The 24,372-nt window shown below is 40.2% G+C and overlaps 1 protein-coding gene across 1 annotated transcript in view; it reads left to right on the top strand.

Moving 5' to 3' along the window:
• dcc (DCC netrin 1 receptor) overlaps positions 1-24,372 on the top strand; it is a 245,377-nt gene that overhangs the window by 45,393 nt on the left and 175,612 nt on the right. Inside the window, exons 6-7 of the mRNA XM_073478346.1 lie at positions 20,775-20,929; positions 23,097-23,217. Of these exons, the coding sequence (XP_073334447.1) occupies positions 20,775-20,929; positions 23,097-23,217 (276 nt within the window). The remainder of the gene's footprint in view (positions 1-20,774; positions 20,930-23,096; positions 23,218-24,372) is intronic.

Below are 24,372 nucleotides of genomic sequence, written 5' to 3' on the forward strand. Positions count from 1 at the left end.
CCCAATCTGATCGAGCATCTGTAAGACGTGCTGGAGCAGGTCTGATCCATGGAGGCCCCTCCCCCCAACATACAGGACCCAGAGGATCCACTATAAAACGCCCTGGTGCCAGACACCACAGGACGCCCTCAGAGGTCTTAAGTCCATGTCTTTACAGGTCAGAGCTGTTTTGGCTGCACAAGGGGAACCTTCACAATATTAGGCAGGTGGACATAATGTTATGCCTGATCGGTGTATAGTATATAGTTATCATGGTATTTCCTAACATCCGTCAGAATCTTACAGCCTGAGGAAAGAAGCGGCTCTGTAGTCTGGTGGTACGGCACTAAAACAATTTTTACTATGTTTCAACCTCTTCATCCTCCCATGCTTTCCAAAAATCGCATATAATACCATCCATCCCTCTTTTATCGATCTCAGTGTCACTTTGGGTTTCACCTGTGACTCACCCTTAGTGGCTCAGAAAAAAGAGAAGTGGCTCAAAGCAGCAACAAAAAGCTTCATCAAAATAAAACAAAACAAAACTAAACTAGTGTTACTAGTGTAACACACATTAACAACGTCTACATCATCATCATTTGATGCCAAAATAACTAATTTGACAGTAGACAGGATGTATTAATCCGCAACGTGAATATTATTAAAGTGCTTCTTCTCTGGAGAGTTGACTGATTTTTCTATAATCCGCTGTCAATCAGTAAGCGGATGGTGCAGACCTAGTCACCATGTGCCAATGGTGGCAGAAAAAAACAAGGCATGGGATAAAACAGCTGTGAGTAAGAAAGAAAAAAGGAAGGAAGGAAGGAAGGAAAGAAGGAAGGAAGGAAAGGAGGGAAAAATAAAGGAAATCAATTGAAAATAATCCAGAATGTAAAGCTGATGTGAATCTTACGTGCTCAGGATGACCCTTCTCAGTAATTCCAGGATTTCTGATAAACATGTGGAGTCTGGTGTTGAAGATTTTCAGTCTGTTTTTCTGTAATTTCTCCCCATTAAATGCTCTCTGATAATACATTTCAGAGTGAATTCAAACAGAGGTTTTTTCTCATCATGACAAGCCTGCAGGGATTTGTGAATGCACTCTGGATTTATTTATTCATCCCTCCATCTGTCTGCCTCAACTGCAAATTAAATACATTTGATAAGGTGAACAGTTTACTTACACAGAGCGTGTATCATTCGTTCATTTGATATTCAGTTGAGAAAATGAAAAAGAAATTCATTATTTCATTATTTGTTTATGTCATACAAAAAATCTTAAAAATTAAAAAAAATGGGCCACGAATTTGATTTTGATTTTTCATTTGTCTGATTTGTGTGCCTTGGAGGTTATTTATTATGGCTTTATTGACTCACCCAATAGATCTGGCTCACCTATCTCGTAGGCCCTTCTCCCATCCTTCATAACCTGCTGCATAAGCTCTGCTGCAGGCAGGTTGTTTTTACAAAGCAACCAAAAGAAAAACATAAGTACAACCCATTAACACCAGACAACCACTGAATATACAGTTAGAAAATAATAATAATAAAAAAATTTGTGGCACTGGTTCTCCGCTGGACAACAAGAGGAAGGGAGATCATTGGGACCTGCGCCAACGGCCAAGTGCCTGTTCTTGGCTGTCTCCCCGTGCCACACCCCCTGGAAGTCCCGCTGGACAATGAGAGGGAGGGAAGGAGGTCAGTGGGCCACGATGAATGTACTGTTTGATCACACCACAAAAGAGACAAGAATTACCTGTCTAGCATCCCATTTCCTAACTGTATGTTCAGTGGCTGTCTGTCAAGCATTAACCCCAGACACCCTGAACACTGAACATGCAGTTAGGAAAGAGGTTAGAGATTGTTGCTTACCCTGTTAAATATGTAAATAAGTACATACTTAAACATACTGAAAAAAGCTGAAGAAGTGAAAAGCCAAGAAAAAAATCAAATCTTTTGAGTAAGTTTCATTAATTTCTAGATTTGTTTCCAATATCACTGGTTGGTGTTTGATATTCATCAATAATCTTGATATACAAATTCAAACCTTGTTTAACCTGCAGCTCTTGGTCAGTTTGGTTGCCAGATTCTGGCTGTTTGTAGCCTCATTGCTGTTAAGGATTTTGGAATTAAATCTCAAAGTCTAATTTTACATTTCCTGAGGCAAAAAGTCCACTGGTGACAACAGTTTCAAAAGTGTTTATTACTCTTTAATGTTTTAGTATTGAATATAAACCTGATTTTTACAGTTTAAAAAATGAAAGTTGGCAGTTGTTGGACACATGACAAGCTCAAAAGAAAAAATATGTTGTGCCAATGTGCCCCATTAAACTTTGTTTTTGCAAATGGAGGCAGTTAGATTCTGATGGATATCCACAGTGTGGTGATGTATGGAGACTCCACAGGGCAGTGGCCATGATTACATGATTAGGATAACGAATGTGTGTGTTGTTTTCCGTAATAATGAGTGCGGCCCGGCTCATTAGCTGGTTCCTGTTAGCAGTTTAATGAAAGCAGTGAAAAACAGAGCCAGATCCCCAGCTATCAGTCACATTCAGTGTGCTGCTGTTGGCGCTGGCTGCTGCTGTTTGTGCTGGATGCTAATGGATAAAATACAGAGTTATCAGAAGGGTTTTATAGTGTCGTCGCACAGTGTTCGTGTGCCAATATGGTGTTGTTGTAGCATTTTCACAGTGTTAGAATGTTGTTATGGTTTTGTTGTAGAGTTTTGTTCACAGTGTTAGAATGTTGTTATGGTGTTGTAGAGTTTTGTTCACAGTGTTAGAATGTTGTTATGGTGTTGTTGTAGAGTTTTGTTCAGTGTTAGAATGTTGTTATGGTTTTGTTGTAGAGTTTTGTTCACAGTGTTAGAATGTTGTTATGGTGTTGTAGAGTTTTGTTCACAGTGTTAGAATGTTGTTATGTTGTTGTAGAGTTTTGTTCACAGTGTTAGAATGTTGTTATGTTGTTGTTGTAGAGTTTTGTTCACAGTGTTAGAATGTTGTTATGGTGTTGTAGAGTTTTTTTCACAGTGTTAGAATGTTGTTATGGTGTTGTAGAGTTTTGTTCACAGTGTTAGAATGTTATGTTGTTGTTGTAGAGCTTTGTTCACAGTGTTTGAATGTTGTTATGGTGTTGTAGAGTTTTGTTCACAGTGTTAGAATGTTGTTATGGTGTTGTAGAGTTTTGTTCACAGTGTTTGAATGTTGTTATGGTGTTGTAGAGTTTTGTTCACAGTGTTAGAATGTTGTTATGGTGTTGTAGAGTTTTGCTCACAGTGCTAGAATGTTGTTATGGTGTTTTTACAGTGTTACAATGTTGTAATAGTCTTGCCTTGGCATTATAGTTTGTTGTGGTGTCGTTAGAGTGATGTTATCCTTAAAATAACTGGGTTTCCATCCAAATGTATCGAATTTAAGAGCGGATTTTGTGAAAATGCGCAAAAAGCAAATGCGAATTTATGCCCGTTTCCATTTGTTATTGTTTTGCGATTATTGGGAGAGGAGGAGTGCGCCGTGAGATTACGTCATAAGAGAGCGTGAATGTATCCATGACAACAGTTGACACTCAGCTGACAGTTGACACTCAGCTGACACTCAACATCATGGACAATTTACTGGTGAACCTGTCGGCTCTTGGGAGAACATTAGCTACAATTTTGTCAGCGTTCACAGCCTACAAAACCCTCCTGAAGAGGAGAAGGAAAAGAAGATTTTTAATGTTACAAGTGCTGTCGGAGTTTGCTGGAGGGAGACCGCGTCATTCTCCATTTGTTTGGGAACGTCACCGGGTGAAGGACTTTTGGGACGTTGTACCACGACGTCACATCCGGGTTAGTCATGATTTATTCACAAAACCTGTTTCCATAACAAAAAGTCGCATTTTCCTTTTATCGATACACTGACAAATCCATCCCCTCCAAGCGTAAAAACTTTTTTGCAAATTTACTGCCTTTTTTCAAATTTCTGGCGTTTCCATCCAAGTATTTATTCGCAATTTTTGAAAATGCGAATAAGAAAAGGTGGATGGAAATGCAACTAGTGATAATGTTAAGGCCGGAGTTGGGCTAAGGATCAAGTTTTTTGGTCCCAATCTTAATCCAAGTCCATTAATTTTGGGTATATGTCAACTCCAACTCCAATATATAGTTTTTTACCTAAATGATGATTGTATGACACATGAAAATAATAGCTGCAGATGAGGTGTCTGCTGTTAGATGCAGCATATTAATATGAGTATTTGGAAAACATATTGGAATGTTAGTTGCTGTTGGGGCCTTCCTGACCTGGAGATGATTTGGTCAGGGGTAAGAGGTTGATGACATTGTAAACAGGTTGGACCTGCTGATGGCTTGCTCAGCTTGATTGCTGACACGGAATGGGACAGAGGTAAAGGGGCGCCTCTCTTCTTGCCTCTCTTCTTATCTCTCTTCTTATCTGTCCCTTCCTTTTGATTTGAACAATATGTGGTCAAGGTAACAGGTATAAAATGTTAAGTTTAGCGGAGTCATGGAAGTCCTGGGTCAGAGGTGAAGAGGCCTCTCTTCTTATCTGTCCCTCTTTGATGTGAATCATGTGTGGTAATTAAGTTTTTGACCAAAACAAGCTCGGTATATAAGGAGCTGTCTGAGCATCGCCACAGAATATACGACACAGACTACTACATTTTGCTAGCCTTATTTTGTACAAGCAATGTTTTCAAGCTTTGCTGGCTGTGATTCCTAAAATTGACATGTCACGATCAGCAAGAGAGAAGATATGTGACTCTCTTAGAGCAGTCGAAACTACAAAAACACTTGTACAGTGATGCCACACAGTGGAGCTTCTTCTCTTACTGAAGACCTTTTGCTGAGTATAGATACTGGCTTGCAGAGAGCACACAAACCCGACAACAGCCAAGTTTGTTGTTGGCCTGCCCTCAAGTTACTCACAAAATAACAGAAAGTCATTTTTAATGGCACACATTTTGACTTGTTTTTGTAGAGAAGGCACAGATGTATCTGATAACAGTAATGGTTGCTGCATTCCATTTTAGTGTTCCAGGAAGACATGACTAGCTTGAGCCAGCATTCACAGTACTGGGGATCTGAAACTGATGCAACTAAATTGAATGCAGCCTTTATTGATGTTATTTATTGCACCTATGCTTATTTTGTCTCAAAATGTTTGCTGCCAAATACATAGCAAAATGCTCACACTGTTGGAGCCCAACCCTGGCTGCCTTAAAAGAGAGCAGCAAAACTAGCAGACTTACAAAAACTGTGAAGTTCAGTGAAGAAAGGTTCAGAATTTGAAATTGTTTATTTTAGCTGACACCAATCCATTGAAATATTTACAGATCATCCCTTAGAATCTACTTGTGACCATGAAGGCAGTTCCCAGAACAGTAATAATATAGACACCAAGCCTCTGGTCTTATGCCCCATTGGTCCCTATTGTGTGTTTGTGTCCTCCAGAGAATCACAGGCACCAGATTTAAAGACTCATCTGCTGTTGCTTGTATTTGATCCATCAAAAGAGCTATGATGCTGTCATTATCAGGTTAACTTAAGCCATGCTACAGTGTGTACATTTCTGACATCAGAGCAGGGATAGGTCAGTTTCTGGTTTTGCTGATCTGGTTCGGTGTACAAGTTTAAACCGGTTTAATTTTATGCAAATTGCCTGAACCAGCATTTGTCAGGTGTAGGTTGAGAGAGATAGAAACATGCGGCTAGTTAGCAGGAGCTCAGGGATAGCCAATTAGCTCAGCACAACAAGAAGGTGTCCCCCTATGGTTTGTTTTGATGTACTAGCTGCAAAACTACTCTGACCAAATTCCACAAGAGAAAACTCGTTAGTAGGGAGTTGGTGCAGGTTATTCTGTCAATATTACATGCTACAATACTTAGTACGAAGCCACTTTTGATCTGCTACCTCTTGCCTTGTTAAAGTTACATATGAGGCTGTTATACAAACTCAACACTTCCTGGAGACAGACAGTAACCCTTCATTTCGCAACAAGGCTTTTATTTTGAAACATTTGCAGGGACGTGTTGTGGAATACTCATTGACTTGCAAGGTTCACATACACACTTGAAATGTAGCTGTTGCCATGTTTTTGCAGGTTACACTGGGCCAAAGTCTTTCTTTTCTTTTTGATGTCAAACTCAAGAAGAATAAAGGTTAAGTTGAGTGGTTGTTGTGAGGAATAAAAACACAATGTGTCATAGCTGTCCTGATTGATTGTGGTCCCTGGACAGTCTAATTCAAGGGCTCTCATTATGTACCACTCAGAAGCAGCTGAGTTACGTTGTATCAATATTACAACTTTGGTCTCATAACTGGCTGGTTTGAAATGTTGATGTCTAACCAACCCTCAACTGTAGCATCAGAAATATTAACTCCTGTCAGGCTGGATACAGTGATGTATTCAGGGTACATGCTTGACACTGTTCAAACAATGCAGTGAGTCCATCCTGCAGTGTAACCATAACTGAACTGAAGCTTTACAAGCTCGTATTTAAAATGAGAGTTGTTATTTATTAATTGAAACATTACTAATGCAGTTGATCATACACACACACACTCAAACTAAATTCACAGTGGCAAAATATAGACCGGCTGAGTCTCTGTGGTCTGCAGTGGTTTTCTCACTTCTTTGTGGAATCATTGAGTCCCTTTCCAGGTAAGACGACACACAAACACACAATAACACACACACAAACACACACACACACAACACACACACACACACACACACACACACACACACACACACACACACACACACACACACACACACACTCTTGGTTGGGGCCTGTGGGGTTCCTCTCCTGATTAATTACAGGCTCTGTGAATTACTGTGGGTGTTTTAGAAAACATTTAACAAGCTGCCAAACTCCCCCGCTGAGCTACCGGCCGGCCTGCTGCTGCTCGCCCATTAAGACTGAAAGACATGAAAGAGAGAGAGGAGAGAGAGAGGGGGCGGGGTCACAGAGCTCCTGTAGAGAGAGGGAAGACTCCACTAATGCCGTTTTTCCATCAGCACTTTTGGCTGCACTGAGTCAAACCAAGCCGCAGCAATCTGCTTTTCCATCACCAGCTTTACTGCACCGAGATCGCGTTGGACCTACTCTGGAGTAGGGCCAACTCAGGCCGCTCCGCCTCCAAGCGGACTGATGTGACGTCTCGCTACTGCGGCCAGCCCTAACAAACACCCGCCTCCCTCTAAAATCGATGCTCAACTCATGTCTGTGAAGGAAACCTGGGAGAAAGAGGTTTTTAAAAGTAATTGTGTTCAGCTCTCAGTATCTTTGTAGCTTCTAACTGAATCTCTTTAGTTTCTCTCATCCTGTTTTTCAAACACCTGCTGTGTTTTCCTGTTTCACTGTGTTCACTTGCAGCTGTGCTGAAGTTGTGTTTAGTTACTGCTGGTGAAAACACAACATTTCCAGTAATGCTTCTTCATAACAAAAGCTTTTAAATGACTAAATAACGAGTGACTTTTATTGTGAAGAAGTTATCGGAAATTAAATGTGTTTGTAACTGAATTAGCAGAGCCACTTTGTTAGTGGTGATTCTTCGATAGTACTGCGGGGATCACGACAAGAGCATCATTGGTTTAAGACACACCTTCAAGCAGGTAGCACAGTTGTGGAGGAAATGCAAATCCTGGCCACACCGGGCTGCCGCGCCAAGTCAAACCGAATAGACCTTTTTCACAGCAGTCATATTGACATGAAATAGAGGGTAAACACAGGTTTCATTAGTGACAGTAAATGAGGGTTCCATTCCATTTAGTGTAACGGAGACTTTCTAGTGAGCCAACATGCACAATAGCAGCACCTTGACTCTGTTTGACCTGAATGGAACAGAATCTTAATTAGTGTCATTGGTAACACCTGTGTTTACCCTGCTGTTTAATGTCAAAATGGCTGCTGTGAAAAAGGTCTGTTGAGCCAGGCTGGCAGATGTGATGGAAAACAGAGGGAGGATTTAAGTCTGTCAATATGTCCACCAGTCAAGACCAAATTTTTTTAGCCAATTAGAATCAACAAACTGCCAAAACTGTTTATTTTTTAGAGGTGTCTGAGGAAGGCTTCTGATTTACCTGGTTTCACGGAACAGTTGTAGAAATAGATAAAGATGCACAGATATTAGCTAGTAAGCAGTCAGCTTCTTGAATTCCATTGTCTCTTCCTTTGTTCATCTTTCTCTCTTTCCTATGTCTCGGCTCATCCTTCCTTCCCTCCACATTTTCCTCCTTAAGTAGGTCAGAGTTACAATCGTGATTCTTAAATAGACACTTAATTTGATTAGATTAAATTAAACTTTTTGGTGCCTGTGGGGGATAACTGAGTCACAGCTGGATCTGTTTGATGTGACTTTGGCCTTGATGTAACTTTGACATATTCATTTCATTTTTCAATGTGTCTCTGAGTTATTAAACAAAGAGTCTGATGACCCGGGAGATAAGGAAGACGTGGAAATGATATGGAGGGAGGAAACTACTAGAGATTTTTATAAAAATTCATTACTCAGATTTGAACAGTCTCTGGATTTGTGCAGAACTATGCATGCAAGATTGTGACATGCAAAAAAGCTGTTTATTCAGATCCTGGCTCATAATAATAATAATGTTAACATGTTTTCTTTAGTATTAAAAGTAACCCAGCGATGGTTGTCTATGCATCCAGCCGAACAGGAACTGATTATAGCTAATGTAGTATTGTTCAGATTCCAATTAAAAAAATATATATATATACATAAGGTGTGGTTCATCTTCAATAACTTACCAGATATACCACCAGATTTGTGTGCATTGCAAGATGAAGCTTAACTGATGCTGCACAAGTCTACATTTTAACTCATGAGCAAACAAGTAACCATATACAGATTCATTGAATGAGGCTTATCACCTGTGCATGTACATACAGGTGTTCCCTCAAATATCCTGTGTGTGAAATCAATTTAGCAACAACAACAATTGTTCTTACCCTTAGCACTTAAATCATAGCACTTATGTACTTAAGGTACCCTTGATAAATAGCAGCTACTTTGCTCAGATGAGGGCTTGAATATTGTGTCTATTTGTTTCATTTTTACTTTATCAATGGTGATATGTTGTGGTTTCTTTCTTGTGACAACTACTTATTGTAAGTCGCTTTGGACAAAAGGGTCTGCTAAATGCCCTAAATGTAAATGTAACCCATCAAGGCATTGACACAGGACCTCTAGGCGTGTCCTGTGGTGTCTGGCACCAGGGAGTTGGCGGTGGATCCTTTGACCCATGTGGGATGCAAGGTGGGGCCTCTATGGATCGTACTTGTTCCAGCATGCTCCATGGATGCCCATAGATTGGGATCTGGGGAATTTGTAAACCAGGTTGATGCTTTGAGCTCTTTGTCACATTCCTGAGGAATTTCTGTGCTGTGGCTCGGCGCATAGTCCACTGCTGTCAGTGAGTACTGTTGCCATGAGAGGATGTATTTGGTCTGCAGCAGTGTTTGGGTGGGTTGTACATATTAAGTTACATTGACATTAATACCAGGACCCAAGGTTTCCCAGCAGAACATTTCATTGTAACGACATAATCAATATTATTGACTTCACCTGTTAGTCCTTTAAATGTTGTGGCTGATCAGTGTACACCAACATAACCGTGTTCTGTGAACATTACACATCCAGTGAAGTTTCTTTTAGCATTTGGAGGGCTCTAATGATGCCTTATCACAATTATGTTTAAAAGTTTAATAAAGTGATTGGTTATTCTCCTGGATACGAATAAAGATAGATACTTAAGTGATTCCCCAAATGTTAGCCACCATAAATCCCTTGTCACCCAGGTTACATGTACTGTACATGATGTAAGTCTGCTGAAAATCTTGTGTAGCAGTCAAAAAATTACAATGGTCTTGATTTCTTCATCCTCTTTTGTCTCTAAATCTGTCTCTTTCTTTCTTTCTTTCTTTCTTTCTTTCTTTCTTTCTTTCTCTCTCAGCACTTTATCCCCACCTCCCTCAGTTAATCTCTTGAAGTACTGTCCAGTCTTTCATATTAAAGTGTGCGGGCTGTTTGATCACAACAGTTAAGACTGTTTAATCTGTCCAAGTCTGCTCAGTGAACTGGTGCTGCTCATTTCTGTCTGCCTGATCTCAGGTTTTTAACGCACCTGCTGAGTCCCCGGCGACAAATCAAATTAATATGACCTGCCTTTGTCTCTTAAGCTTTATAATCCAGGATTTGAACTCAATCAAGTCACAGAGGGAGAAGAAAAAGGGCTTAACATGACTTTTCAGTCAGCCCTGACCTTGACAGGACTGACCAGCTCAGTGTTCACTACCCATTATGTTCTGTTTGATTATCACCCACCATGTGTGACCTTGTGGAGAAACATCCTGCTCAGCTTATCCCAGAAAGAACACACGTTTTGTGAAAGTGAAGAGGTGATCAGTTACAGACATCTGTTCATTTTCACCATCTGTCATTGTTTCTAGCGGCGTTGCAGATTGTTTGGATGCTTGTGATGAATTTTTGGAGATTCCTGTTCCTTCTCGCTGGTCAGATCACCCTCTGTTTAAATCTCATTGCCGTCCTTAATCCTGCCATCTGTGTGTTCCTTTGTTTGAGAATTGTTATTATGTAAAATAGTATTCACTGCTGGTTGCCGGTGTGCAGAACTGGAGGTTATTCTGATGGGTTCTACAGTTTTAGCGCCAACATTCCTTACCTTTTTCTAAATTTTACCCGTCATACTTTAGGACCTCTGACCTTGGACTGCTCTATTGCAGTCTGTGTTGGTTTCTTTTTTGCTACACTCTGTCAGTGTCCTCCCTCCTCCTTCCTGCCTATTTGTCTGCAGTGATTAGCTTTATGCTAGCTTCACCTGTTTGTTCAGACAGACAGCTCCAGCTGGGGTGGACAGGTGAGGTTGGCCTTGGGTGTCTTGGCCCGACTGCGTCTGTCAGCGGGAACACAACTGTGCTGATCTGAGAGGATTTGGGTCAGGGCCGTTGGTGAGCAAGGGCCTTGCCAAGCTAATTAGACACCATACATATCTGCTGTGTCATCCTGTGTTAAAATGCTGCCATAGCAACCAGCTTGAAGTGTCTGTCTTCCTGCTAGCAGCCCAAGCTAAAATAAAAGAAGCTGACTCTGCTAATGTGAGAACAATGTCACAGTGCACTAATGTGGCATGAACTGTGACGGGCCAAAATTCAAAACTCTGCTGTCTCCCACCTCGCCAGAGGAGCTATCAGACTTCACCATGGTTGCCTGAGCACTGTCTTGATAGTTCAGAATGCCCCTTGTGGCCAGTTAAACTTATTAGCCAGGAAGACAACAGAAGCTGCTGCACTGATAGGTGCTGCACTATTCACACATATTCACATGCTTCACTGGTCTTCAGTCTGAACACAATATAGTGTCTACAGTCAGACAGTTTACAATTGTTCCACTTCCACTTTTTGAATCATTGCAAAGCTTTTGTCAAAAAAACTTTTGGCAGATGTACTACAATAAAAGCCCACCTGGGCAGAGATTGTGCTGTTTGAGGTGCTAAAGGCTTTTAATGTAAAACATCGGTAGGCTACAGGAGGTGTTAAGTTTTATTCAAAGCAGCGCAAAAGTGATTGAAAAAAGCAGCAAAATAGAAGCCATTACATCTAATTATTGAACAAAAACTGTAACTGTGTTAAAAGAAGATAAAGAGAGATTGCAGTGGAGGAGGAAGTATTACGATCTTTTACTCAAGTAAAAATATTAATACCACACTGTACAAAAATAAGTCCTGTATTAAAAATATCACTTAAGTAAAAATATGTAAGTATAATCAGAAAAAATATATAATAATATTAAAAGTAAAAGTGTATATACTATAATATGTATGTATGTGTATGTATGTATGTATGTATGTATGTATGTATGTGTGTATGTGTGTATGTGTGTGTGTGTGTGTGTGTGTGTGTACGTACAGTAAGTAATTTATTGATTTCACAACGGTTCAACAAGTGAAGGTGTAGAGCGTCCCAGGCGGAGTCCCCGTCTGGAAGTGTGGAGGTGGAGGTGCGGTAGCTCACGGTGGCACTGGTGGTAGCGTGGTAAGTTGAGACTCAGGTGAGCACTGGGTAAGGCAGCTGGCTGCAGAGGGGTGGTAGCTCATGGTGGCACTGGTGGTAGCGTGGCGAGTTGAGAGTCAGGTGAGTGCAGAGTCAGGCAGCTGGCTGCAGAGGTGCAGAGGGCTGGAGGGCTGGATGGCTGGAGCTGGAAACACTGGAATTTGGCGTGTTGGTGAACACACACCGAACTGATGAAATCATATGGCAGCATGTAGCGTGGAGAGCAGGGCTTTATCAGCAGGCGCTGATTGCCAACCTGCTGCAGGTGAGTGTGTGACAGCAGCTCCGCCCAGCCTCTCCATGCACCTCTGCAAGCACAATAGAAAAAGAAACCACACCAAGCACCAAAATATCCACCACAGAATATGACAGAACATGACAACTGGACTGGCATAATGATTATTTTCCTAATGTACTATTCGGCTGATATTTTCTCCATTAATTAACTGATTGTTTGGTTTGTAAAAATCTGAGAATAGTCAAAAATGCCATATCAGGTCAGAAAATAGGAAGGTTTTGTACTAAAATATGATCTAGTATAAAACCAGGGATTAGAGATAAAACCCTGTCTGTCATGCATGTTTAAATGAAAGCCAAGTTCCCTCTGCAGTTAATGAAACTTAAGGTTGAAGGCCCTTCCCATACTAGGGATTTTTTTTTTTTTGTATTCGTTGAGTTCTCCCTGGTGTTTTGACCTTCGGTGCTGCTGTAATCACTTGTCTCCCTGCTCTCTTTGTGATGAAAAGTTATTTCACCATAAATCTGTTCAGGCATGAGATTGACTTGTTTGTTTGTCCGTGCTGGGTCAGACAAGGATCAGACAAGCAGTGCTCACTGACCCCATGTTAGAAGATAGAAGTTTTCATTTTTATTACTGCTGCAGTTTCAAGTTAAACCTGAAAAGTGTCAGTAAGTTAGTCCTTGCAGATATTAATTATTTTAAATCACATTCATTTCTGAAAGAGCCATTCAGGGAATTTACATTCTGTAAATGCATCACTATATAGTGTTTATTTTCAGGGACAGAACATAGTGATGATGTAGCTATCGCATGGATCCCATCAGCTTTCCCCTCATTGCTCTCATTGCCTATTTCCTCATCTTGATTTCCAGATCGATTAGCATCTGATTTGTTTTGTGCCCACTCAGTAGTTCTGTCGAAAATGAAGGTAAAAAGTGTACAGAGTGAAAGAGCAGCAGCTCTCAGTGTTAACAGTTTGGTTCCTGTAATTAGGAATGCTGAAATGAATCTTTACACTCTGCCTCTGCCAAGACATGAAGGCTGCAACGTGTTTCAGTTTGATGGAAGATTATTGGTTTTCAGTTTCAGTTTTGAAAACAAAGAATTTTTCACTGACAAGGAGAAATAGAGTTTTCTTGTTTTTCTGCTGCACAAACTGAATAAAGGGGCTTTAGGAACACTTATGGGGTTTTACCATACAATTGTGCCAACTCTGCACATCTGCTGAGCATGATGGGGATATGCATTTCCGTTACAACAGGGCTAACTGCTTGAAGGTGTGTCTTGAACTAATGACGTGCTTGTCTTGAGTAGTGGTCAGTGGAGCAGCTGTAAATATTCTTCCTCCCTGCAGTACTATCGAAGAATAGCTGTGAATAAAGCCCCGCTTATTCGGTGTTAAACATGTTTAATTTCCTAGAACTCTTCACAATAAAACTCCTGGCCAATTCCAGTTATTGAAAAGCTTTTACTATGAAGACGCAAAGTCAAGAGAGAGCATGTTGATGAAGGTTCTCAGTCATCCAGGTCTGGTGATTCTAAGTGCTGTATCATAGTCAACTGGACTTGTTTCAGTTTGTTGAAGATGTTTCACCTCTCATCCAAGAGGCTTCTTCAATTCTAACCAACTGGAGGAGCTGCAGGCTTTTAAAGAGAGACCAGTAACTAACACGACTCCCGAAACAGCTCAAAGCAAACAAGATGAAACAGTAAAATCAAGCAGATGTCTAAAAGTACAAACAGGTACGCAGGAGAGAAACTAATGAGATTCTGTCTGAAGTTTAAAAAATACCGAGAACTGAACACACAGAGACTTTTAAAAACACCTTTCTCCCTGGTCTCCTGCACAGACATGAGTCTCGCACTCGCAAGTTGCAACATAGGCTTATTTTAGGGAGAGAGGGGTGTCATGGGTTGGCCACTGTCTCGAGACATCACTGCAGCTTGGAGGCAGGGTGGGCCTGCTTTGGTACAACTGTAGAAAAGGTCCATCTTGGTGATGGCTTGGCTCAACTTGGCACAATGAAACACAAGTGGGTGTAGCACAGTTATGCCACATTCCAGTTACATGGGAGACCACTCGCCCGAGTTGTGAAGTGGGAAATCTCGCAGCTGTCTAGCCCTTTTGGTCAGAATATCCACTGTCCGACTCGGGGCTCCTGAGAGTACACCGAGTAAAACGAGGATAGACAAACGACTTGTCAAACAAAGGTGGCTGTGCCCGTAATTGATGTATTTTCTTTGTATTTGTACCAAGTTGGTCACTTTAATGTCGATCTCCGAGCAAACTTACATGTTTAACACACAGGAAGGGTCAAGACAAATGATGCTTTTTAATTGCATTATGGGAAACATAGGGTCTTGTGCAGGGGTCAAACTTTTTCTCTTAGAAGGCCAAGACTGAAACTTAGTGGTGGGCCACAGGCCAAAAGAAAACTTGTATTGTATTGTTAAGATGCAAAATAATACTAGGATCCCAGGTCCAAATATTTATTTTTGTCGCTAGAAATATCCCGATATCCCAAATGAACCCTGATGGCTGACCAACCTTCTCTGGTGTTTCTGGAGTTTGACCCGCATTATAGACTAAACATCAGGCGTTGCTTCAATTTTGACAATTCTTTTTTTTGTTTAACCTGTCTCTTATGTCAATTTTATGGAAGTGCAATATACCATTACCATACATACCATGTGGGGAACCTTTTAAGTACATTTTACCTACTGAACAGTCAACCAAAACATGTAAAGCCAAAGCTATGTCAAATTGCTGCAACCACTAACAGGGAAATCGTTTTATTTTGACCCTTTAAAGTCACAGGGACATTAATAACATCTCTGTGAATGTGCCAGTTTTGCCGCCCTGACTAATCTTCAACTGCAGTCCCTGGGCTGGTATAATATCAGTTACAATAGACACATAAGATACATTAAAATGGAACAGCAATACTGTGCATCCAGCAAAGACAACAATAAATAAAACAGAACATAAAACAAAGCATGGTCATGGTCATACTTGATCGTCAATGTTGTGTTTAGCCATGATTTTAAGCTGAAGTTTATTTGTCAGAAGAAATACATTATCCAAGACATGTTTTGCACATGTCACATAAATTTAATGTCAGTTACAGTGTAGTGTTTTCCCTCTGAGGCTCAGCTAACAGCAACGTTAGCCCTTCACTCTTGACTGATGGTGGCTTCACAGCCTGTTAACTACATTTCAGACATCATGTCCACATAGTGAATGATAACGTGTGTTTGTGTCTGTGTGTGTGTAGTGAATCTCCATGGATGCACTTAATGACAGATAATTGGTGGTTAAGTGCAGATATAAAGAGGCTGCTAACGAGTTTCTATTCACACGAAGAGAGTTTAACTCAGACTGAGTGAGTGAGTGTGTGTGTGTGTGTGTGTGTGTGTGTGTGTGTGTGTGTGTGCGTGCATGCGTGCGTGCGTGCGTGTGCATAAAGCTGTAGCTGTGCGTGTGTGAGTGTGAATGTCCTTCACTGGGTACTATCATCACACACACAGCAGATGTTCATTGAAATGAATGATGGAGCTGATTTCCATTTGAATGCTGAGTGGAAGTTGTTATGGTGCTGCTATAGAGAGGCAGCCTCACTGATACTGTGTGTGCATGAGTGTGTGTGTGTATGAGTGTGTGTGAGAGAGGGAGATATATACATATATATATATATATATATATATATATATAGAGAGAGAGAGAGAGAGGGAGAGTACAACAGCACATTCTTGTTTCAAAATTGTGTTTATCAAGTAGCATTTTTTTTTATCATTTTGACTGAATATTCAGAGAATGATATTAGTTGTAAATGGTAATCCAGGTGAGAGTGTATGTATCTAGACAAGGTGGAGTCAGACTTGCTGTGTCGGGTGGAGGTCAACTGGTTGCTCATGTGTCTCATTACCATATGAATGGCTGTCCTCAGCTGTCTCCAGCAGGAAGTAGAATTGTATTAACGCAGCATCCTGCCTGTTGCCGTTGGTATAACAAAGAGCCGGCTGGAAACACAAATGCTTTTGTCAACACATCTCTCCAGATGACCAGGTAATCAGTGTGAAACTCACAGCACAGAAAAAAAAACCAAACATCCAAACAATCGGTGGACACTTTGGGAATTCCCCAAACACAACAAAGGCTGCTGGGTAATCGTTCACAGAGCAGTTGTCTTCCATAGTAATGAGGGAGAATGTTGAAGATGAAGAAACACACAGCTTTCCTCTTTGAGAAAACTTTTTGACTGTCATACAAAGTCAAACTGTTGTATCCCATGGCAACATAGGAGGTTGTTTAATTTATGAAAAACATTAGAGAAAATCTATATCATGAAAATAGATTATCACCTGGTGTGTGTGAGTAAATGACGTCGCAGGAGACCAGTAAACATTCTTCACACTTCAGAATTTTCTGAATTGGCAGAGCAAAGTGCTATCAGTTATCATCCCCACAATAACTGCAATGTAAGGAGCCATGGGGATCATCCCTGTGCCAGGATTTTAAAACTAAGTATGTTTTTACCGTGCTTCTTTAGTGATTCAAATGGGTGTGGTGTTGATTCCTATGGAGCGAGCTAGCTAGGATAGGACAGGGAAGGACAGGACAGGATGGGATGAACTTTGCAATTGGATCACACCAGTCGCGATGTTCACATTCTGACTCGTAACTACTCAGTAGTCATTACTATATTATTACATGAGACAGCACCTGTCTTCAACCTCGGGCTCAACTACACATCTGTAAAGTTTCAAGACTGAGTATTTTTTGTTGTTGTGATGCTATCGAACAGACAGACAGATAGACATACATGTAAACACCTGATAAAGTACTCAAAACCACTTCTGTGTTAATCTCCGCTACAAAGGAGGTCTCGAGGACCAAATCTTGCTTACATAAGCTTGTCGGAGCATCTGAAAGCCCCTCACCCCACTCCTTTCTGTCTGAAGCGATGCATCTGACAACTTATGAAACATTTTTGAAACCAACTTTACACAGTGATGGGCCAGAAGTGTGATGACAAAGTAAGCAGAGTTTGAATGTCTCTCCATAATATTACGGGGCTCTATCTTAGTGTCATTGCTAGTTTCAGACCTATGCAGTTGTCATTTTGATGCCCAGCGCCCATTTTGTGTAAATAGAAAGTGTAACTATGTTCACCTGTGTGCCCCTGGGCATGTTGGTCTTAAAGAGAGGTGTGGTCCAGCACACTGATGGCAGATTGCTATCTTGAGGGAGCAGAAAGTGACTACACCATAGACCAACAAAAAGCTGGTCCAGAGGTGCAGTGTGTTTACTGCTATTTAAAGAGCACATTATTTAGATAGTAAGATGCACCTACACTGGCGGCTTCACAACGTGAATACACTCTGATTTTATGATTAGAGAGTCTGCTTACAGTTATTTTAAACATTTTCATGAACACAGTAACATCACTGCAGCAAATATCGTGGCACATTTAATCAGTTAAACTAAAAGCTGTAGTTATAAACTCTCAACACAAAAGAAACATAGTTAAGCTTTTATCTTCTGAAATAAATATTTTTAGACAGGATTGACCAGCATTGACCAGATTGGTCAGTAAGTGAGGAGTTTTAAATAATCAGTTAGGTTTAACAGCTGTTCCTCGTGCCCAAATGTGCATGTTAAGGGTGAGATACACATATGGTTTCTGCTGCTGGAGGATCACTGGAGGTAATGTCATTAATATTTTCCTCATTAAGGACTTATTTCACCCCTCTCATCCCACCCCCTAATAATCAGGATAATACTTTTAATGACCCGCTGAGCCTAGACCTGCACAGGCACACAGAGAGACACATATATAAATATCAGTGTATTTTCTCATGTGCTGTCAAACAGAGTTGTTGATGGGAAAGATGATTGTGAAACAGCGGGGGCAGAGGGTCCAGCAGCCGAGGACCACAGTGCCACTGTTTATTATGGTGCCAGGTCCTGGTGCACCTGGTTCTTAAAGGGAATGGGACACAACACTCAAATTGCTTTGATTTATGTTCCGACCAACACAGACCCATGACTCATTCAGAGTCTAATCATTGCAAAAAACATTGACACTCACTGCAAACGGGTGTTTGAATGGAAGTCTGTGAATTTTACAAGCAACAACAGCAGCTGATTTAACAGTTGAGGGCACTTAAAAAAAAGACAGGACGAGAAGGCTTCTAACATGTACTCTCAAAGTCTTTATTGAGCACAGATCAACTGAATGAAAGTGAAAATTACAACTACAAAGTTGTATTTACTGCACATTTCACAAACAAACACGATATAAAGTAAAAATTGATGAAGAGGTAAAAAGTAATTGCTCACTATGTGCACCGCCGTACTGCTATGATGTCATCCGCGTTTATGTTGGTGAACTCGGGCCATGCAGATCTTGCTTGAGTTTCTGACTTGGAATTCCGACTTGGATGGCTGTTTCATTGAACTTTTCTGTGTCTGAGGTCATTTATTTCTGAGTTCAGAGTAGCTACAGTGGAATGCACCATAAGTACAACCCATTTGCGCCATGTGCCTTACTATGAGCCCAGATTATCCGCCGTTTAACTAGCAAAATGGACTTGGACATGCTGGAAACGCATTAGCACCTTGCACTTTAGATTAAGTGCCATAGACCGTTTAAATAGGGCCGTGGTGACTTCAGGTAGAACCCCTGAGGGTGTGTTTTCAAATGGGGAAATGTGACATCCTTAGCCACACCCACATCAGCTCTGATTGGCTCTCTTGATTAGAATAACACCAAACCTTCAGTGACATTGTGAGCATGTGTTCCATAATTTCCTGTTAATACAAAGCAATGAAGAACATTGATTTGTGAAAACACTCTGCTATTAGTATTTAGTATGGAAACTTTTGTAAAACCAGGTTTGACTTTCTATTTCTAGAGAGAAGTTTGGGGTTTACCAATTCATTTCAATACAGTTGTCATGGAGCAGTAACTAGTGGACATTGAAGAAAATGCAGCTGAGCACACTTCAGCTCTGACTGCAACATTCAGCTGCAGGATGATGATTGGTTCAAATCTGATGTCCTGTGTCTCTGGTGTTAAGTGTCTTGGACTAATTCCTGGACACGTGTAGTAGTCCGTGCTGGTTGTGTATCACTGTGTCGTTGTTGGTGTGGTGAAGCTGCTGCAGCTCAGAGCTTAAAGGAAATCGTTAGCTCTTAATTAAAGCATTACTGCAGTGATAAAGTTACACCTCCACATAATGATGTATTGATGTAGACACACATACACAACTCTCCTCCTCTATTAACTACCTTTCCTCTCTTTCTCTCTTTCCATTTCATATGAAAATGTTTCCCTTCCTTCTCCTTCCTTCTTCTGTAGTCTTTCTTTCTTTCTTTCTTTCTTTCTTTCTTTCTTTCTTTCTTTCTTTCTTTCTTTCTTTCTATGTGTGTCTGTGTGTTTGTGCATGTGTGTTGACAGCTGCAGGACGTTCCTTGGTGTGTGTTTGCTGACAGGGAGGATGTTTGTTGGCGTGGAGAGCTGACAGCTTTGCCGTAGCACTTGATGCTACATGAGGCCTGTCAGGCTCCATCCTCGTCTGTGTTGAGGCTCAAAATGGCTTCTGTCTCTGCTCTCACAGTCATGAGCTGCCACCACATTTTCAAAGGCAACGTTCAGTGACAAGAGAACTGAAAGCTCACCTTTCTCACACTCATTCCTATCCTATACATGGTAATGAGCCAGTTTACCAGCAGTCACCTTGACATGTTATGTCATGTTATGACAAGTATGTCTGCTGCTTCCATTCCTTCACATCTCAACAACTTGATAAGACTAGATCTAGACTCGTGGTTCAGTCAAAAGGTTTTGACATTTAATTGTTCTTGACTGCAGAGAACAGTCTCTCTTCAGTCACATCAACAACAGTCATCGTTTTGTAACAGGAAAGCAAAGAAATCCCAACCTTCCATGTCCTGACCTCATTTCCTCATGATGACCTCATGATTAACCAAAAACCAGACTAAATGGTCAGTCTACTGGAATCTGTTTGTTCTGTGTTTCATTTGTTAACCTGTTGGCTGAGGCTTAAATGTAGACTGTCTGCAAAATTAGCAGCAACCCACAGATAAACAACTGAAAGTGTCAAATGATCATGAGAAGATGGACACGTAATGATTCATGGAGGCTAATGAGATCAGACATGTTCAGCTCTTCAGTGATGAGCAAAAGGAGTTTGTAATTGTGTTAATTAGTTTATGATTAACTGAACATGTTACAGAAACTTGCTAATGTGAAATACAATCCACAAGCACAAGGGAAATAAATCAAGGTGCTGAACAACAATAGTTACAGTACCAACACTGGAACTGATTCAGTGTTTCCTTGAGATGCTCTAGCAAGGAGTAGGATGTGGTGGTGTGTTGAAGTGCTTCTCTGTTGTTTATGTGTTGTGTTGTTTTGTGTATCTCTGCAGTGCCTCCTCAGTTCTTGAACTACCCGACCAACACGTACGCCTACGAGTCAACCGACATAGAGCTGGAGTGCGCTGTGACAGGAAGCCCACCGCCGACTGTGTGCTGGATGAAGAATGGAGAGGAAGTCATCCCCAGCGACTACTTCCAGATAGTGGTGAGTCATGCAGAGACTATAAAATACAGAAATTATCTGTATATACATCCAAAGGGCAGAAAATAACTATGATCCCTATGTGGAAAATACCCCTCTGAGCACATGTGGAGAAATAACCTAATAAATCTACTACATCCAAAATTAAGAGTTGGTGCAGAACTGTAAATAAATATTGTCTACTTAAAGTTAATATGTGAAAAACCTTTTTTTTATATGCAAGCTTTGCATCTATGTAACACTTTGTTCTTGTGCTGTTTCATTTATGACCTCAAAATCCAAAATGGCTGCTCTGTGCCTCAACATCTTTAGAGTATACTGTTTTGGCATTTTGTCTGATTTGTGTGTCATTTAATTATTCTTATCCAGCAGAACTGTCCAACTCCTATCTGTGGACATATTGCTTTGGTGTGTATTCACAAAATACCACATGAAATGTGTTTTCAACTGGCATTGCTAACAATGGTTAACAATGGGTAACGATGGCTTACAGACTAGAGCAATTTGTTTTACTGGAACATGATCAGCTCATGTACAGTGTCTCATTCACAACTCTGACTTGCACTGTAAAAAAAATATTTCTCACTTGCCCCTTGGGGGAGTGAAAATATAAATATAAAATATTTTTCAAGAGGAAATTTAGGCTCATATTGTATAATGTAAGTGTTTGTTTCTGTAATATTCATTTTAACCACAAGAGGCTGCATATGAACAGTGTGGAGACACAGAGGTGGTTAATTAAAGCTAGATTGTAGAAATTAAACATGAGAGGCATTATCTTACACATAATGATGCATCTCACATTTAATTTCAGTTCAGATCAAATGTTAATTATAGATCCATCTTGTCATAAACATTCAAACCAGCAGTGTCACTCACGTACTTGCACTTCCATATTTGCACTTATAGTGAAGTGTAATAATTATTCCATAAACACCTTTCAGTTGTAAAAATATCAGCCAACACAAATCTTAAATCAATATTTCCTCGCTCAGCATGGTCTCGCCATCACATTCCCTGTCCTGGATTGCAGCGGAGAGCCGGACTCTTTGGTAACTAACTGATCCATGATATTATGGACTGATCCATGATATTATAATCGATGGTAGAAATCCAAGATTAAATCAAACAGCATTAAAGAATGAATATCCTACTGTTCATGTTTCACCAAGTATGATTTTAGTTTCCATGTAGTTGTTGTGTGTGAAATCGCTGCAGTGGACACACACTCCGTGCGCTCTGCTGCACAGAGCACCTGCAAACATGGATTGTATGATTTATGAAAGCCTGTAAATAAAGTCAGTGACAGCTCTCACAGAATCGTTACACTCCATATCCTCATTGTGAGTCCTGATCATGATGCAGGCCGATTTCACCGTAACTAAACTTCAATAAATAAATAGTGTTCAAGTATCAAGCTTCCATTTTCAACCAATATCCCAGGCTGAGGGATACCACTGACAGCCATGCATAAGTTGTGCACGTGAAGCAGTCAGTCTGATTGCTGTAAACATAGAAATACTGCGGTGGCACTCGTGTGTAATGCTGATGGATGCATGGACTTTCACTGTCCTTGCACTGCTAAAGGACAATGTGAATGGAGTAATTAGGTGTGTTAATTAAGTGTTTTCCAGCCTCCATCTCAGACACATACAGCTTGTTTTCTGTGCCAGAAACTTGCACTTTCTTGGTCTTCCGTACGAAGTCACTCAGCTAATGAATAACAGTCAACACATACAGCACTCCTGTGTCTTATTAGTGAGATTACAGTAAATTAACATCAAGTTTTAACATGAAACATTTGCAGGAAGTGTTCATCTTTGATTGACAGCATTAATAATTAATAATTAATTAATAATAAAAAGTAAGAAATTTAAATGAAATAAAAACCATGTTTGTGTTAAAAGGAGAAAGTGAGAGCAGCAAAGTGGTGAGTACAACATGACACTGTTGTTATACTTAGATAATCTCATAATCTGGATATCACTCATAATCCCTGATCCCATAATCTACTGTAAAGAGATAACACACACATATTCCAGTTGTCTCTTACACTTTTCTGTTTTGGTTTTTCTCTTGTGTATAATGGGCTCACACAGGCTGAACTTGTTGTATTTGTGAAAGGTTTCTTGTATCATCTATGCAACATCTTGTTTGTATGTTTCCTCAGGATGGCAGTAACCTGCAGATATTGGGTTTGGTGAAGTCAGATGAAGGATTTTATCAGTGTGTCGCTGAAAACTCAGCCGGCAGCTCACAGGCGATGGCTCAGCTGCTGATCCGAGAGCCAGGTAGGAACACACACACACACACACACACACACACACACACACACACACACACACACACACACACACACACAGCTGATACATGTGATGTCCCTGTCACCGCTTATGGATAAACACAACTTGCTATCATCACCTGTTGCCTTCATTTCTGTCATCACATCATTTCCTTTCTGATCTTGCTGTATTTACTGTGACATCACTTGATTTTGTTCATTTTTTCAGTCTTTTTCTTGCATTGTGTTACATTAGTGAGCTGTGTGATCACTAGTTCCTGTTTTCATACAGCATGAAAACCAGATTATAAACTGGTGTTGGTTAGTCTGAAGTCTTTACTCTGTTAATTGTCATGAAGAACAGTTCAGTTCAGACAGTAAAGTGTTGAGAAAAAGATGAAAAGCTTCAGTGTTTAGTTTTTAGTGTTCTGTGCATCATCGTACAGATGGAAACATTTAGTCCCTGTGGCTGCTGCTGACTAACATGCATCCAGAATCTGTTCAAGTGATGGTTTACCTGTTATGTTGTTATGTTGTTATGTTAAGCTTAGATATTTGTTCTGACAGCAAAGACAATTTGCAACAATAAAGCTGCAATTTACAATACAGAAACCAGACTGAAATTAAGCAGTTCAATCACAGTAGAGATAAAAGAAATGTAATTACATATTGATTTTAATTAATAGGTTTCAGTGTACATGAGCAATCAGCTAGTAATAAGACCAATAACTGACAGAAGAAAATGTAATTTACCAAAGGACATTAATTTGCGAGTTTGCCTCTCATGATTAAGCTATAACACAAGTAAACAAACAAAAAACAACTAATACCAGAAATTGCATGTTTTTGCTCAAATGCATTCATTAAAGAGATTAAGAAATATGTGTCCAAATTTGTATTTTGCTCATTTAAGTACATTTTTGTAATTAAGTCATTCAGTTGAATGAAAAAGATGCTTACTCATGTGCATTCACAAATAAATACAAATCTGTTTAATCATGACAGCTGTATGTCATTACATATGATTTATCATCTCATATTTTTAGAAAGTTACTGTCAAGAAGACATCATTACTAGTTATGGAAGTCAAAATGCAAATAAAGTTACATCTGTCAACGTCAAGAGTTATTGTAGTGTTGATTACATGTTACAGGAATCACAAATT

This window comes from Pagrus major, chromosome 12 (genome assembly GCF_040436345.1).
Source record: "Pagrus major chromosome 12, Pma_NU_1.0".
NCBI classification, from domain to species: domain Eukaryota; kingdom Metazoa; phylum Chordata; class Actinopteri; order Spariformes; family Sparidae; genus Pagrus; species Pagrus major.